Source organism: Xiphophorus hellerii, chromosome 18 (genome assembly GCF_003331165.1).
Source record: "Xiphophorus hellerii strain 12219 chromosome 18, Xiphophorus_hellerii-4.1, whole genome shotgun sequence".
In the NCBI taxonomy this organism is placed as follows: Eukaryota; Metazoa; Chordata; class Actinopteri; order Cyprinodontiformes; family Poeciliidae; genus Xiphophorus; species Xiphophorus hellerii.
The window spans coordinates 9,891,208-9,910,329 of record NC_045689.1 but is presented as its reverse complement, the minus strand read 5'-3'; the positions used below and the strand labels follow the sequence as shown (position 1 = coordinate 9,910,329).

Sequence of the window (19,122 nt, the reverse complement as noted above, 5' to 3'; positions counted from 1 at the left end):
TGTTCCATCCTGTGTCGAGCTGACAGGCTGTAACATGGAATTACAGCCCTTAGTTATTAAGTCTTTCTTTATTGAGCAGTGTGTCTAACAGCATCTGTGTGTGTGATGATTCAGGAATGCCTGGCTGCTGCTATGCTTCCAGCAATAAAGAAGGATAAATATGTTATGGTAATTCTGCTCTCTTTCTCCATACTCAGTAGGATACTGGGTATGGATTTAAGACCAAGCACATGTGAAATTTATTTTGCTTCCTTGAGCTTGATTTAGTTAAAACTACATTAGGCACGGGCAACATGGACTTAGAATTTTTATCACAATAAAAAAAGGATGGCAATGTATTACTTCTTGTTTAGGTATGGTTGTAAATGCATGTCAGCATTTATAATGCCATAAACAACTCTAGAAAAATATTCCCATTTAAAATCTTCTTCTTCATAATGCCAGTTACTTAAAGTTATTTATATCACTAAGTTATACACAGTTACTGCATTTAATTATATTTTAAAATTTAACTGATATTCATTGATGCTCCAGTGGAAAAAAATAGTAAAAAATAAAATTTCCAATAACAGTGTCAGTCTTTTTTAGCATCAGTATTTGAAATTTATCAACACAACGTAAAATCAAAATTCTTATCCTGATAAGAAATTATTCATTATAAGTTCTTATGTACAATAAATGCCCAACACTTGAGAAAATGAAAAGATTTCCCTCATAAAGATATTGATGGATGCCTACATGTGGTGAAAACTTCTTAGAGCTTAGCTATGGGCTAACCTAAAGGTGGGCGAGTCTTCTTCCAGAAGCACTACAAGAGCAAAATCTCTATCTTCAATACAGATTATTGTAGTTATAAAAGAGAACTGGTTATAATGAGTATCAACAGGCCAAATATTACCAGAGATAAGTACCTCTCTTGAGTAAACGCATAGAAAGGGCAGGACACAGTTCATAACATGTAAGTCCTAATCTTCCAGGATTGTGTGTGTGATGATTCAGGAATGCCTGAATTTAGTGTGCAAAATAATACATTTTGCACACTAGTTATTCATAGTTATTCTCTTTAGTGTGCAAAATAATACATTTTGCACACTAAAGAGAATAACTATGTTCTTTTCATAAATGTCAGACACCGCTCAGGCAGCCAGCATGTTATTTTTGAAAGACTGCTCCACAGAGGCTGAAATGCATCACAAAAAAAGCTGCATTAAACCCCAGCTGGGCTTTAATGCCAAGCTGGGCTTTCTCTGAAGCTGGGAATAAGAGACAGAGGAAATGTCCCTCTGGCGGACAGCCAGGTCAACGGAGGTTAAAATCTGTCCATCCACTGTGCTTCAGTGAATCTCAAAGTGTGGGACCGCTGGTCGTGCAGGGGAGAAAGAAAAGGGTCAAAGCAAGGTGAGGAAAAAGGAAGGGATGAATAATCTTTGATGGTGGCTTGGCTTTTTGGCTGGACTTCACAGAAAATCAGAGGAAGTCAACATCAATAACAAAAAGACTGAAGGTTGGAGATTTTTCCCTGACCACTCAGAGAACTTCATCACTCACCATCGAGTGTGTTAATACAGAGTATAATCTGAGGAATTCAGCATAAAAATGACTGACATATCTTCAATAAGCTTCAGTAATCAGTTGATATTGATTTAAATGTGGAAACTAAAGGTTATGAAACTCTCTTGGTTCTAAGGTAACTATGTTAATAATGACTGATTTTGGGCGTTTTGACCTATATACTACAATCTTAAGCTAACATTGTTTCTGCTTACTAATATAAAGATGACAAAGTGCCTCAGCTGGACTGCAGCTGCTTCCTGGCAATCTGAGCCTTGTTGAGGCTGGAGAAGGTGTGAGAACAAAACAAGCACAGAGGACAAGCTAATGAGCTATAAGCTAATGACCCCTCGAGGGGGTGGTATATTTAGGACAACAGTTTGGGACAAAGAAGCATTCTACTCCTCTCCTTATTTAAGTCCATTACCAAAATCATAGTTGTTAAATAAACTGGCCTTTCATTTCTATGGAAAAATCAAAGATTTTTGCACGCTTGTTTTTGACTGGTTCAGTTTTTGTTTTGAATAAATAACAATAAAAGTAAGACAATATAAATAAATGAATGAATGTGATACCTGGTTGTGCTAACACAAATAAAGCCAGAAGAAGAACATAAATATAAGAAGCTACTAAGAGGGAATTTTCTCTAAGATATTGGTTCACTCAGGCTGCAAGATAGTAAGAGAGCAAAACTTTCAGCAGGTACCAGAAAGGCTGAATTGAAGGTTTTCCTGTTTTATGTTGTTTTAAGTTGCAATTATTGTCTGCCATGGAACCTAATGAATTTGGAAGTATGTAGAAAATTAGAGTAAGCATCAACAGTCGCTTAATGACAAAAAACATAGAGATGAATGCTTACAGTTAGAGAACATGTCCTCATTAATCAGGCATATGGCTAAACATGCTAAAAGCAAAATGCTAACTAAGTATTTTGTTTGTCTTTGCAAGAAAATATTCTTTAAAATTACTGCTCTTGCAGTTATTTTAAAGAATTGCGAGACTTGTTAAAGTGTTAAAGACTTCACACCTTCAGCAGGAGCATTAGGATAGTGGAAAGTCAGAAAAAAAAGATAACTGCTGTTCATTCATTTTGTATCATCTTGCATTATAGTCCTTAAAGAGAAATCTGGTTTGGAATAAATTGGTGTTAGCAGGACAAAGCCATAAAAAATACATGGAGCAGAGGTCCTTTTTAGATCTTGTCGGTGTCCAAACACAGTAAATCTGTGAAACATAAACACCACATGTATCCAAGTTGCCAACAATCAAAAACGCTGAATCAAAAATGATCAAACAGAAGCATTATAATTAAAAATATTGGTGTTATATTTCTAGCAAGCTTCAACAAACAATAACAAGCTATCTGCTCATCCCTGTGTCTCTATGGGCTGTTAATCAAACTTCACACCTTCAGCAGGATGCTTGGCTCCACCTGGCAGCCCTGAATGCCAACTGCTGATTGGCTGGCAAAGCTATGTGAATGTAAGCAGCAGAACAGTCTGTTCTGACCTGACTATCTGTTTGGCAGTCCCTTAAAAACAGCCTATCTTGTGATCTGTGAGCAACTGTCTTTGTCAACTTTCTCCCATGTAAGTGAAGGTGACGCATCCTAGCACTTTTAGCTATGTGAGTGTTTTATTTCTCTCAGTGGGATGCAATCCGTCACAGGAGATCACCGAGTTACTGTGTACATGAGACAGGGACGATACAAATTAATATATAACTCTGTAAGCCAAAGTGCTGCCTTCTTGGAGAGAAACACCCTTTGGCCAGTGAATTTAGAGCAGAAATCACAGCATCGCTCAGTTAACCAGCAGGGAACATGTGACAATACAGCAGTCCACTGGTTTCTTATGTAACTAATGTTCTGTCTCTGCTTCACACATCTTCAGAGGAATGCATGACTCTACAAGAAGAACACACACAGAACTGCTAGAGTTAACTACGAACTGACTCACCAACCTGTGTTTAAGCACAACATATCTATAGGTGAGTGAGTAGAAATAATCAACCATAACTCAAAACATGACAGCTTCAGCAAAATTGAAATCAGTGATAAACATGAACAGCTTGATTGGCTCTGATGTACCAGTCAAAAACTAAAAAGATCAATCTATAAAGTCAGTGAACCCGTCATACTATTCATACTAACATAGAGTGGAAGTTGTTATTGAAGGAGGAGGGCTCAAAGATAGACATTTTTCCTATCAGCAAGGTGATAAAGTTTCTTTTGACTGCTTCTGGTGAAGAATTGGGCATCTCCGATGCTAAATTTCATGCAGAGTAAAGGGTGGTGGAGACATAAAATGAACTAGAAGACAGTGAAAAATGCTGGTTAGTTGCAACCGATATTATTACTGCCATATCCAACATCATTAACAGAACTGAATATCAGTTTGTTAATGATCCAATTTCGTCCAAGCACATGTTTTTGCTCTTTAAACATGTAATTGTCACAGTATATGCTGAGTTTGAAATAGCTGATTATAAAAATTAAGGCTGAGCAATATTAAAAAAATCATAAGGCTGAGATGTTGCTAAATATTACAATAATGATGTTGATTGTGATTACCACATATTTGCCTTTAATGATCTTGATCACTGGGATCTAAATCAGATCTGCACAAAAGAGATGGAGAAAGTTCATTCAACTGGCCAATTAAAGCAAGTGAACTCTGATACATGGCTGCAAACTGTAACATTTACCAAATATTGCATCCAGTCAGTCCTTTGGGATTGCAATATTATACACACTCATTCTGTGATGAGCAATGAAATTATGGAAATTGTGCAGGAAAAGTGATCGTTCATGGGAGGAAAGCAAAAAATAAAAAATAAATAAATTCATGCTGTTGTTCCTAAAGCAAAATCATAAAATTCTGGTGAGTCTAGCTTCAATCCAGAGTAACAGTCTGATTAATTCAAATGTAGCTAAAATAGCCTGATATTGTTGCGTCTGCTTCCATTGAACTTCTGTTTAGGATATATTGGAAAGCTGTGGCAGACAGCTGCCTTGAACCTTGGAGCCTTCAGAGTTGGTGCACCATGACACCACCGAGCACACACAGCAAACAGCAGCCATTTAAAAAGCACAGACAGCAGAGAGACATTCAGGACACGTTTCCTTGTCAATGTGCCGAGGCTTGTAGAGAAAGAGGTACAGAGGACAAACAAGGGGCACAGAAGGACAGGGAGACGGTGACAGTAAAATACACAAGCGTGCCAAGCTGCTGCGCCTGGCCAGAGCTGAAGTGTCTTCTAATGTAATTTCTCATTACATAACAAAAGCTGGCACACAAAGGAGCTCCACTCCACACTGTAGCCCTGGAGGTCACATGCATACACAAGTGCACACTCTTTCAGCTGCAAGGTGATCACATTTTCAGCATTTTTATGTACTGTATTGGTTTGTTCCTTTTTTTCGCCAGGAAAAGTGCAAACAACATGCCGCTTCTGGTGTCTATGTTAACAATCAATGGATTTAAGACGCATCTGTCAACATAAGATGGAGAAAGTCAGATTTATCTTTTCAGCCAAATTATAAATACATTGAAATTAACCCAGTTATCAGCCATCTGGTTCCACTTTAGCCTATTCCAGCATGTTCCTAATCCACAGCTCTGGTTCTCTGAACATTATGTTCTCAAATCTTTTACTCAACTAAACACTCAGCTGCGTCTCCCAGCAAACGGAGGGAGCTATCACACAAATCATTAACAACGCAAAGCATACATAAAGCGTGAGCGAGAAAGAGGTCACATCTGTATTTATTTCCCTTCAAGAGGCACACAGGAGCGGTGTATGAGAGGGATTACAGTGCGGTTATATAAGCGGTGACCTGCCTGTGCAGGCCCACTGATCCTGGAACAGCACAGAGCGGCTTACCCCTGCAAAAAGACTCACTTGTGAGTTCAACTGACTCCATGACGTTCTCATGTCCAGTGTTGGTGACCGGACTTTACACCGAGTGACATGTACAGCACACCAAAGTTTGTACTTCCACACATGAATCTCAGCCTAATAGAATGTGAGAAATGAGTGAGCTTCTATAGCCAGATAGTGTACCGAGACGCGATTTATTACACAACATATTTCACACAGTCATAAGACATGTCTTATGAGCTCACAAATAGGAACACCTCAACACAAAGCGGCTATAATTCTCCCTACTGCTGAGCGGAGCCTGAGAAGTTTTTCCCCCTCTTACCTTTGCTTGATTTATCAGGAGTCCCACGAACGTTGACACCAGCACCGACCCCGACATGCTGCCCTTCCTGCGCATCTCTTGCTTAAGAAACGGAAAGGCGGCTGCGGGAGGCTCCTCCGGCACTGTGACCGTGTAGGACTGTCGCATGCTCGGCATGCCGGCGTGAGGACAGAGGTCTTCTACCGGAGCTTCGTGTTCAAGCGGCCGCGGAACTCTGCGCTGCTTGTCGTTGTCTGGTCTCGCGACGCTCACACGTTTAATGAAAAACTCACCGGCGGCTCACTTTCATTCATTCACTAACATTACGTACACACGTCACAAATCACGCCAAACACACAGAACCTGTAGCAGTACCTACGCAATAATAACACTGAGGTAAAAGAAGCGAGTAAACCAGAGAATAGGTCCAAAAAACGGCCTGCTGTATCATTCACTGTACGGCTCCATTCAGTGAAGCTGGTCTGGAAATAGCAATAGACGCGTATTTGGCTCTGATTCCGTTTTATAGGACTGCAGGTCCGCCTCTTTAAAGTCAGCCTCCAACAAACGTCAGAGACCGCCTCCGGACATGCTCCTTACGTCACACATCATCTCCATGAGCTGATGGACTGATGCTGGGTCCAAGGAGACTACTCATCTCCTCCAGGCTGAGCGCAGAAACGACTATTGTAGAAAAATGCGCTACCAAGAAAAAGCCATACAAGGGACAGCACTGTGAAAAACTTTTCTATTTCTTTCTTTTTTGCGTGTTTTCATACTTTTATATAGAACAACAAAAAAATTGTAATTAAATGAAGACTCACTTTATCTAATATGAAGTGTATAATCAAGAGTAATTAGTAACATATATTTTTTTTTTTAAATGGTTAAATTTTCTAATGAATAAAACCTTTACAAATCAACATGACCCTTTCTGAAAACAGTTAATGCCCCCAAAATTTAATTACAGGCTATTGTGCCCTTGGTGGAAACAACAGTCAAAGCGAAGCAAGAAAAAAAAATAGTGTTAATTCTGACCCACTTTTCTTTCTAGAATTGATTTAATTTAGGTACCATGGATGGATTTGCAGGACGTAAGGTCATGCTTAACTTTGTTTAGGATTTTCACAAAGCTACTCCAATCTTTCATTTAGTATTTCTTTTATTATTATTTTTAGCTAATGGTGGAATTTGTGGTGTGCTTTGAATCATTGTCCTGATGCATAACCGAAATGTCTTGACCTTGAAGGGATAAAGTAATAGCTGGACATTATTCTTCAGATTACATTTTAATAAAAAGTAAAATGAATGGTTTTGCACTAAAAAGGTCCAGGTTTTAAATCTCAGCTTGAGGTCTTTCTGCATGGAGTTGACATGTTCTTTGAGTGCTTGCATGAGTTCTCTCTGGTACTCCAGCTTCCTATCACAGACCAAAAATATGACTGTTAACTTAACTGATTACTACAAATTGTGCTTAGGTATGAGTGTATGTGTACATGATTGTTTATCCAGATTGTCATAGTGTTGCCCTTTGATGGACTAGCGACCTGTCTTTAGTGTGCACCACCTCAAGCCCAGTGACTGCTATAGATGGGTATCTCCTATCCTCCCACGACTCCACAAGGACCAGCAAGTACAGATAAAATATGGATGGGTGAATCAAGTCATGTAGGTAAAAAAAAGAAAAAGCTACCCCACACCATCATACTACCGCCACTATTTTCAACTTTGGTGACATTCTGTTTCTAGAATGTTGTGTTAGTTTTCTGCCACATGTAAAAGGATGCACAGGATTTTTTTTCACATAGGGCCAGGTTGTTATACAAACACCGATAACATTCTTATACTTTTGCTTGTTTAAAGTAAAAATGTTTGAGTTCCAAGCCCACAAAAATGGTAGAATTCAAAGATGGAAAGATGGATTTTAACCACCAATCCAGACATAAAAAAAATCCTGTATGACTGCCATATGTTTGAATTGCAATGGACGCTGCTGTTACAAGGAGTATATTTGTACTCAAGCAGTTTGAATCTCAATAAATATCTACCACCCACAAATCCATGTATGATTCATTTGTGAACATGTTCCTAGTGCTTGAGGAAACATACAGTATTTTGCCATTTGCTTTGCTAACAATCACTAATTCAATGGTCATTCTGTATAACAGTTAAATATTCCCCACTACACTTCATATCTGAGTAGAATCTGCTTGCTGCAGAGATAAATTATTCAACTTCTTATCTTTCTGTTTTTTGACAGATCAGCTCTAAGGATAATTTGCTTTGTTTATATATAAATATATGTATATATGAATTCTACTGAAGACACCTTTAGTACCACCAGTTTCACCTCTATCACCCCTGGAAAACCATGAGAAGATACAGAGTAGTTAAATGTTGGGCACAATAGATGGGTCCAGTGGTTTTAAAATTAGACTCTGCATCTTCAGAGGCAGACTTTTTTCAGACTTTGGTGACTCATCAGTTGGCCAAACAATAGCAAGGATTGAGTGGGAGTTTATTTCAGGCTATCGTAATAACAGGTTGATCATTGTTCCAACACTGTCCAAGAACAAACAGTCTGTATCACATAGGTTTCAGCTGTAGGTTCATAGCATTTTAAATGTAACTATTGAAGGTGTTGTTCTTACCCAGACATAAAGGACAAAACTTTTTACTTATTAAGATCTCTGACACTGCAGAGTAAGAGAAATCATCAAATGTGCAAAATCAATAATTGAGTATTTTATTTAATTTACCAGATTATAGGTTTCATGGAAAAAACCCCAAAAAACTACGGTATTCAGTGGTATAATGTACACTTGACGTAATCAAGGACACCAGGAGGGAAGTGAGGAAGGAAAGTAATAATAAAGGAAGGAGACTACTTTTAGACAATAAGATAGGGAGTACACTTTGGAAAAAGTTATATTTTCCAAACCCCAGTTTCTGACTGTGACTAGAAATGATTGGCGACCAAAGAATTACCCTGCCCTTTTATGGGGACTCATATTAGGAGCATCATTGTGCATTGGGACAACTGCTGTGTGCCAAGACAGAAAAGGTTACTGGTCTTTAGCCATGGATAGTTTTAACAGAACTGTTGACACTTCTGTATACAACTTTTTTTAAAGGCATAGCGTGCTGTCCAAAACCGGAGGTGTTGTTTAACAGGAAGTTGAAGCAACATATGTTATGCGTTGCTCCCCTCCCAAGGCCTGTTTGATCTATAGTTGAAGGAATATTATTTAATCAAAAATATCCTCCACAAAATAAAAAACACACTGTTGTCTCATTGGTCAGGTAAGGAGTACTTTTTGAATCTCTTATAGGTACTTATTAATTGCCACTGAGCCTATGTTATGTCATTTCCTATTGTTAAACAAGAAAGGAAATTATGATATGTTAGATGATGGGATTGTCAACCACCAATGAAAAACTGTTTGTAGAAAACTCATTATGAATCAGAAAAGAAAAATAACAATTTTGTGCTTGGGTTAGAAATTTAGCAGAGTTTAAATAGTGAGCTACAAACATAATCAATTTAAACTTTTTTCTGTGTGAGCTGAACTTAGGAGTAGCTCTTGCGAAAGGTTAACTTGGAAAACACTGTATACTTGACACCAGAACACACCAATGAAACAGCAAAAAATATTAGCTGTCTCTTAACTTGTTTACCAGGCTCAAGAGGACACTCATCAATATGTCTCAGTTAAAGTATCATTGAGTGCTCAAACTTTCCCAAGCAAGTAAACAGGTGAGTTAAGAGACGAGGTGACAGAGGTTGGATCTGAGTCAGAAGGACTTGCTTTTTAAAGCCGTAATTGATTTATCTTAGAGGTCGGAACTTGGAGACAGGAATAACGTCACACCTACTTGGAAACCTCATAGATGCAAGATGAAAAACAATGGGATTGGCTAAAAATTGTGGTGGCTAACTGCTTATCCCAAACAAAGCTGACAATAAGGTATTTCCCTTATTAGTTACAATACAAATGGAACATGTTCAGAAGTATGTAGATATTTAATACAATTACACATTCCAATGGTTTAAAGATGCCATCAGAAATGCTCATAGTTTATTTAAGCCACCGTTAGCACATTTTTGTTATGTGCAGCCATGTTGAATACTAAACTTGGAATTGCTTGAGGCCCTATACCGACCTTCCTGGCTGAAATTTTGACTTTCAGGTGTTCTCTTTTCATTTTCAACTGGTGGTACATGGTGTTTAGACAGGTTTGCTGATTCAGAAATTTGTCCTATGAATGATTCTTATTAATGAAAGAAATCAACAGAATGTGCTGTATCTCACCTTCCCAGTTCCTGGCAGTAACACTGAATGATCATACTGGGAAATCCAAACTTTTGATAATGTCAGCATTTTGCTTACCCTGCATGAATTAATCACATGATCTAACTCTCAATGCAACAAGCATCTGTGTGTGAGAGTGCATGAATTTAGTGGAACTCATGTGTAAAGTGAAGGAAGTGCAGCATGTACCCTGCAACAAGATTGTGACCGGGGCCCTGATGTGTACACAACAAATAACCAAGGAGCACATTCCATCAGAGGGCTGTGTGAGTGAAGGAGGGAGAGAGAGAGACAGGCAGAGAGAGAGAGAGAGAAAGACCAATGTCTAAATCTCTGAGCTGGAAAACTACAACATCAGAAGGGGGCAAAGAGTCCGTGTCTGGTTTGATATCTGACGCAAGAAGCAGGTCATAGTGGTATTATCTAACAGATGTCAGACTACAATTGCCTTTGGATACATGCTTTTCCCCAATATATTCACATTATCTGATCTTGGAAAAGTTGACTTCCACTTTAAACTTTTCCACATTTTGTCATATCATGACCGCAAATTGCAACTTAAATATTTATAAAATGGTGTGTGGTTTTTAAAATATTTCACAAATATGTAGTATATGTGTACACTCTGCTTTAATCCGAAAACTCTAAACAAAATCCAGGACAGGTTATTGCCATCAAAAGTCACACAATTCTCTTTGGAAGAAAACTAACATTGCAATTCACCCTGTTGTTAACCTCCAGGCAGTCTCCTCCCTGCATTTGAAGCCTTCACAAACACTGAGTAATGACCAGAGTTTTACATGTAAAAATAGCTAAAATCGGTTTGTCTTTTCCCCTCTACTTCGCAAACATATACAGTACTATTCTGTATTGGTCCATCACATAGCTTATGAGCAACAGATTCCTTTTTGAGGAGATCAACATATTTTACAGTCATTTATGGAAGGCTATGTGATGCTTCACAGGGAGTACATTGAAGGTCCCTGTATGAGGGAGTGCTTCAGGACAGAACTCTGTCATTGTACCAGAAGATTATGAAGTATGCTGTACAATCATGGGACAAATGGAAACAACAGAGAGAATGATTTTTTGCTATAACATCTCTTTCTTTAAATAGTCGTTTGGTTTATAAATAATGACCTTATTTGCTAATTATGAAGCAGAGAGAGACAAAAAGTTGAAACAAAACTCTGAATATTATCATATTACTTATATTACTGATGGTATAATAGTGATAATTAAAATGTTCAAAAGCTTATAGCCAAAGCAGATCTTCAGTGTTCTATGAAGGAATGAACTTGACCCTTTTCTGTGTGAATATACTGTATGTGTTTGTTATGTATAGGGGGTGTAAGGTGTGGCTGGAACAATAGTTTGATTAACTACAAGCAAACATGAACAGTATTTAGTTTTTAAGGCATGTCTTTTTATGGATACCCATGCTGTATGTCGTAGCTTGCTGCTGAGTCTAGTACTTGAGTTTTGTTGAAGTGAGACACAAGTAACTGCTAAGACATCAGGAGCCAGAAAACATGACCATCTAACAGCATTACGTTTGTCTGGAGTAAAACCACTTTCTATCGCAAGTTTTCTTTAGGGATGCACAATATAGTGGTATTCAAAGTGATACCAGTACTTGTCATTTTAACATGCTGGTGTTGGTCCCATAAGTAATATTGGGTTGATATTAAAAACCAATGTTCATTTCCATCTTGTTGCAGTTTATGTATAGGTTTTGAGGGGGGGAGACGAGGTGGCCACATGGTATGTTTTGCATGTGATAGTGACATAGATGCAGTACAGCATTTTTTTAAAGCTGTCTTTACAAAATGTATATAACATTGGTAAATACTGGTTATCTGTCATTACAGCAATTTTAATATTAGAAATCAATACTGGCCCAAATTTTTGTATTAATCCATCCTTTCTTTCCTTGGGCATTTAGTTGACATTACTGTAGTAAGATTCATTAAAGAAACAGTCCAGATTTTTCTGGTATGGTGTTCTTTATGACATCTGCTGGGATTGGCAAAACGGCCAAATGGTTTATAATTATGTTTGGTTATTTTGTCACAAAAGTTGCATCAAGATAGTCTGGGTAAGTACTTAAGAGATCCTTGGGCCATCACGCAAAGACTTTCCTTCACTGATCTACCTTCATCAAGCCTTGACAGCATGGTAGCCAGGTGATTCTGGGTGATATAACAGTCCTAATTTGATGGCTAGACATGCTGTGCACAAGTAGACTCTGCTCTGTGACAGAAATTCTTGGTTGAACCCATGAAGTGACTTCAAGATGTTTAGACAGAAGAAGACCCCATCTGTCAGGATCAGATGTACTGACAGGAAAAGCAGAGTTCTACAAGACGAAGAGAAGTCAGAAAGTCCTACACAGGTTCTTGCCATAATAACCCTGGACTTGATAATAAGTTTAAGAATAAACTAGATGGAGTCTGTGTACATGTCTAAGTAGTACTCTGAGTAATAATAGAACTTAGAACCTGCAGTTTTATATTTTCAGTATAAACAATAGTGTGCCACCCTGGACATCAGGATCTTGGTACAGGTACACACAGTAAGTAGTGCTGTGCAAAGCCCTACTCAGCTATGTAAGTGTAAGGTTTCCTCACAGACAGTCTACACTCTGACCTACAAACCCAATCAAACAGACTCACAATAACAGCTTACAAAACTCAGCCAATAAAATGTTGACCCTCTTTGCCTAAGAACAAAGAAAACACTCAAACATGAGCCAGATTGTGGCTTTTCTTTCCTAAACCAAACCATAAGCTGTCTGACAAAGTGGGAGAATTGAGAGTCAGACAGTTTAAATGTATTGTTAATGTTGCTCAACAGAAAGTCTAGACACAAGGCCCAAACAATCAAATCAAGGTTAAAAAATCAAGACATGTTACACCCAGCTAAGCCACCTTAGTCTTACTGCCTGTCAGTGGAAGCTGAAGGCAGAAAGTGGGACCAAAAGGTTAACACTGTTTTTCGACACACTGCTATCAACAGCAAGGTGACATCACAGTAGTGCTTTTTGCAAAATTCCTAAACTGATGTTCAAAACTGAATACAATCGGCTACAAGTAAAAAAATGTAGCCCAATTTATAAGGGGATCCCAAAAGTAGCACAAATTCTTATTATTGTCAGACTGAATCAAAGTCTCCAATGACTTAACTGTCTAAATAGGTGTCATTAACAAACATTTATTATTAATACAACAGTGTAATGAGACATTGTGACATGTGGTCTCATGGTATTAAAAGGATACAATAATTCTCATCAAAGCCAAGTCTCGGGAAAATTTAGTCGCTGTCAGCATGTGACTTTATGTGGTGAAGTACTGTTAGCTTTTGCAGCATCCCCTAAATATGGGTGATTTGAGAATTCTACTATACATCAGTGGAGGCAGCAGATTTTTTTCTGTAGCTTGCCAGTTTTCCAAAGGTGCTGTGAAGTGATCATAAGTTCACACCTTTCTCTATAAAACACTGAATATACTCTACAGTCACCAACAGTGTGCCTAATAAATGCAGTACATTGACAACCTCTAGTTTCTCAAACACACCATACAAAACAAGACCATTGCAAACCTTCTTCAACACCAAAACTCATCGGCAGGTAAGTGAAAGGATATTTTTCACTTAGTGTCAGGTCTGACAACAGGAAATGAACCTGTTGTTGTGGTAGAGGGAGAAGGTATTACAAATTCTGTTTTGATCCAGGATCCTGGAGATTTTTTTTACTAGGTCAGTGGTACAACTGAACCTGTTACTGTTTCTCAGGGAGGTTTTTTTAGGAGAAAAACCTCAGCTCATCAGTTCATCAGCTCACTGATGAACTGGAAATTTCAAAGACAGATATCAACAAATGTCCCCTTATTTGCTAATCACTTCCGCCTGAGTTGTTGACGAAATCTAAGTGTTAGCAGCATAACGTCCAGTTTTCAAGTTCGGCCTGGGAGGATTTTATTGATTGAACATAATGTCTGGGTCTTTGTCGTTTTTCGGGGGACCAATAAGCATCCTTAAAATAAGTGGCGCGATGCCTGGAGTACGGTAGTCTTTTCTCCTCCAGGAGCTGCTTCCTGGTGGCGGTTCAAAGCGAACGGCGGGAAAGAGCGCTGCAGGTGTATTTATACAGGTGAGCGGATAGACTGTACACTGCGGGCGGCTGCGCATTAGATAATTAGCGTAAGTGTACCTTTACGGACGAACCGGAAAATTTATTTCATATCATCCTGGTCTCAACAAATGGGTGGCAGAACTCATCGTGGCGGCACGTAGCTGGTAGATGTTCCTGTGTGTGACAAACAAAGGTGTCAAATCCCGTCGCTGACATAAACACAAAAGCTATAAATGTCTGGGCAAGGTGAGAGTTAATTTATGAACTTGACTGAAAATGAATGCATAAACGAAAAGCTGGAGTATAGAAATTTTTATAAGTGTATTGGTGAGCCTGCCTCTTTATCATTAAATTGAATATAATTTCAGATTTTTGTATAACCTTTCTTCAGGTTAAGGTTACGAGTTAATTTTCTAAACTGCAGAAAATATATTGTTAGGGAAGCTCAAATGTGAAAAATTGGACTGATGTTGATATGCGATAGTAATACTGCTGTTATATTAAATTTACCTTTTTTTTTATCCAATTACTCAATTGATCTAAGAATAATTGATAGATTACTCGATTACTAAAATATTTGTTTACAACAGCCCTAGATGCAACACAAGTAGTTACTATTGGATATCAACATCAGTCCAATTTTTCATATTTAAGCATCCCTAATAGTTACTTTTTTGTAGTTTATAAAATTAACCTGTAACAATAATAGCTCACTTTCTAAGTTAACCTGAATTAAAGTTATGCAAAAATCTGAAATTATATTCAATTTAATATTAAGAGGCAAGCTCACAAGTACACTTATAAAAAAATGTCTATACTCCAGCTTTTAGTTTATGTGTTCATCTCCAGTTTAATGGTTGAACTCTCACCTTCCTCCATACCTGTCAAGCTTGGGTTTGAGAATACAGGAAATATCGCCTCGAGTGGGGGGGCTTGCTTGGGGTGGTGTGGGACAGACGAAAAGAACTAACGAAAGACCCGAGGGGGGGAGCAATACGGAATATTTACGGTAAACTGCTAATACGGGAGCACAGCGGAAAAGGGGGGTAAAAAACGGTAGTTTCCCTGCCAAAACGGAAGACTTGACAGGTATGCCTTGCCCAGGCATTTATAGCTTTTGTGTCCTTGTTAACATCGGGATTTGACATCTTCGTTAGTCACACTCTGAAACTTATCTACCAGCTATGTACCGTCACGATGCGCTCCGCCACTCGTTTGCTCAGACCTGGATAATATGAAATTTATTGTGCGGTTCGTCAGTAAAGCTACACTTACACTGTAAGCATCAACTACTCAGCCGCCTGCCGTGTTCAGTCTATCCGCTCACCTGTATAAATACTCCTGCTGCGCTCTTCCTGCCGTTCACTCTGAACCAGCAGCTAGCTGAGGAGAAAGGGTGTCGTACTCCAGGCATCGCGTCAGTCATTTTAAGGATGCCTATTGGTCCCCCCCAAAGCGATGAAAAACCCGGCATTATCATCAATCAATAAAACTTGAAAATTGGACCTCATGCTGCTAACACTTAGCTTTCGTGAAAAATTCATAGGCGGAAGTGAGAGCCCTGCACAGCAAATAATGTCCCCGCCGAAACACGGTGAGCTAAATAATAAAACATAAATTAATTAAGCTTCAGGCAGAAATATTTTCCTCGAGGAATTTTAATAATCGAGGTACTCGAATCATTCGAGGAATCGTTTCAGCCCTAAACAAGCAGAATGCATGTTTTGAAATTTTTCTTGAAACTTCTATGTCTTACAGACTTGATGGCTATTGCTGCAGAATTGGTCTTTCTGCCTGGAATTATTTTTGTATCTACGTTAAATATAATCAGAATCAGATTTTATATAAATATTTTCCTCACAGGAAAAAAATACATTTCTTGGAGGGGAGTGCTATGTCTGATTCAGGGAAGAGCTATTACATTTCCTAATGTCTCCATGAGCTGCCACTGTTGTACACGGATTCCTAATCTTTAAATCACAGTTTGTAACTCGTGAGTTGTACTCTACTTGTGAATCTAATGTGTCTCATTCTAATGAACTCAACATTATGTACTGCCTTGTCTTGTGAGCTACAAGTGTCGTTATACCCCTAATTATTGCATGTTTGTATAGTAAACACTCACAATGTGCTGTTTACCGAGTAAAAATGCTGAACCTAATCATTAGAAAATTTCTAAGAATTTTAAAAGCAACAACAAGAAGATGGACTCTGACCAGGTTTGATCAGAGGATTTGATTAATCTGCAGAAAAAACAAAGATAGCTGTGTCATCCACTTTGTCTTACTCATCACTGAAGCACAACAGCACACGCAGCTGCTGTTTTTCCTCAGCAAAGTTCTAAGAAACCACCAGGATTGGATTTACCTGGCTCTGCCAAACCTATTTTAGGATAGTCTTCAATCCTGGTATATGTGGCTGTAAACATTCATGTTCCAATGAGGGGAGGAGGACTGTATGGATGCATCACTAGATGGACTGCAGTTGCTGGAAAGTGGGAAAAAATAAGAAGAGAACTAGCCTGTATTAGACAAGCTCTGGTTGATAAACTCGGTTCAATTACTTTTGTGGAGCAATAAAATTGAGACATCTATTACATTTTAGTGGTATAAACATGGAGACAGAGGAGTTTAAATATGGATACTGCACAAGGGAAGTGAAGAATGGACTGAAGGTGGAGTGGATGCACACAGCAGGAGTGATTTAGGACAGGTGATAGTTGCTTAGATGTATGGTTAGACAAGATGGCATTAAAAAAAGGCAGAAGAGAACAGATGTGGTTCAGATTTTCATTTAGGACAAGCTTGGAATTGGGTTTATCAGTCATTGTAATTTATAATTGTCCACATGGACAAAAGGTTGCTGCTCAAACAAGACAAGGGTTGTGCTGTTTAGCCACAATGACAAAAAGAATGTTCGCTGCCAAGCAAGGTGGTGGAAGCATTGCGTGGCGCTGTTTTGCTGCCAGTGGTACCGGTACAAATGAGGAATAATACAGAAGGAAGACAATCCTTTAATACTTTATTTCAGATTCAATTTAGAATCTGAAAGCAAATAGAATACTATTCTTTTTTTTTTACATTCTTATTTTAATATTTGTGACAGACTTCTTTAAATGTCAACATATACTAAAGGTTATAGCTAGCCTTTGGAAAATGTTCCTGTTTTTTATGGCCTGGAGATGACTAGTCCTGCTATTTTGCTATTGGAGAGTGTCTGGATTAGCAACTCTAATTCATGTGAGATTAGTCATTTTAAAATTAATTAAATCTCTTCCCCTGTGTGAATTGCATCTTTAAACTAAACGGTAATCATAAGTTGAAAAAGACGAGCTGCTTCCTTAAACATGGAAGGCATTTTCTACTGTACCTTGTGTCTTAAACAAGTTGACTACAATGAGGCTTAAACTATTATTCTGTGTGCTCCTGTTGAAACAACAATATAATTTCATTTGTTGGTATTGAATGTGAACATGACACAATCTACAATCATATCTGTGGGAAATGGATCCAATTGCTTGTTGGTTTTTAATTGGAACCTACTTGCTAAGGTGCTCAAATCCACAAAGGACAAATGAGCTCATTTTCCCAATGGATATATCTAAGTAGCTGTTAAGAGTTTTGGAAAATTCCCCTACATTTTGTACTGGTCTTGGCTGAGAAACAATATGTGGTACAGCTGTCTGGTGCTCATATGTCCTGCAGCAGCAAATCCACCACCATGGAGAGGTGCACACTGACTTGAATAAGCTGATGAGGTTCACCTGTTGGTGTGAAGCACAACAAGGACAAAGAATCAAGGAGAAGCCTCCTGAGAGAGGGCACAGTTGGAAGTTTTTGGATGAAGGCCATCTGCCTCAAAAGCTTTTTTTTCAGTAAGGGGAATACTCCCCCTTTTATTGAAATACGGTGAACCAAACTACTGTTACTGTGCCGGCTGACCAAGGAGGGCATGGACTGAGCTACCAGGAGAGACGTTGCTTTCCAGAGAAGTCCAGGTAAGCTGACCAGGTAACCTGCTTAAGCCAGTTTGTGACAGCCCTTGTTTCTTTGCCTGTTCCCATACAGAAAGTTCATTGTTTTGTTTAGGTTTTTGACATTATTCTGCTTTCCACTAGTTCATAATAAGTGAAGTGTTTAATATATTAGTAATTTTTAAAAAAGTGTATTTGTTTGGCAAATTTTTTTTGTTTCTTTTGACAATAACAGTTTAAATTTATCAATGTCAGATTACTTTTTATGATCATTATTGAAAAGCTTTTGAATGTTCTTGAGCTTTAATGCCTTTATCAAGCCTTTATTCCCTGAATGGTCATTAATTCAACACTGTGGTCGCTTCTTAATGAGCCATTAAACTTAATTAAATTGAGAATATTGCTTATTTTATCAATTATATAGAATTTTGATTCAAATGCAGTTAGCTCGATAAACATTTTAATCAAGTTCCACCAGGAACAAATTGTGTTGCACACAGTTCTTAGTTAACACATAGTTCTTCTTCTTCTCAGCTGAAATAACTTGTTGAATAATCATTCCAGGCTCGAAAAGGACAAATAGCTGGATCTTCACAATCAGGTTGAAACCCAGACAATAAACCAGCTTCAATATGTTGCTTGAAGATGGCTGACCTGACGAGACCCAGCTCTGGTTTCAGGAACCAGCCGTACAGTGGCTGATCAGATCTCACAGATGGTCTTCAGTCACAAGACAGCAACCACCACTGGTCTCCTCAGATTCACCATCAAATTCATCAGTGTGGGACAGTGCACATCATATTGGACAGGACACAGTAAACAACCACCCATTTAATCTGCGTGACAGTGTCACCCATATATTTGCACTACACACAAGTGTGCAGTGAACCCATGCTTTTGACCTGTGCGGTTGTTTCTGTCTGAAGCTATGCTTGTTACCAAGTTTATATGAGGACCACCATACACT

General features: G+C 38.4%; 1 protein-coding gene across 9 annotated transcripts in view; it reads right to left on the bottom strand.

Annotated features, from left to right (window-relative positions):
- Positions 1-19,122, bottom strand: part of usp2a (ubiquitin specific peptidase 2a) — a 46,793-nt gene that overhangs the window by 11,697 nt on the left and 15,974 nt on the right. The window contains exon 1 of one of the 9 annotated variants that reach the window (XM_032545278.1): positions 5,759-6,244. The exons of 7 other annotated variants lie outside the window; for them this stretch is intronic. In XM_032545278.1, coding sequence (XP_032401169.1) covers positions 5,759-5,914 — 156 coding nt within the window. In that variant the 5' untranslated portion in view covers positions 5,915-6,244. Of the gene's footprint in view, positions 1-5,758; positions 6,245-19,122 lie in introns of those variants that run through there. One more of the 9 variants, XM_032545279.1, reaches the window with a different exon arrangement.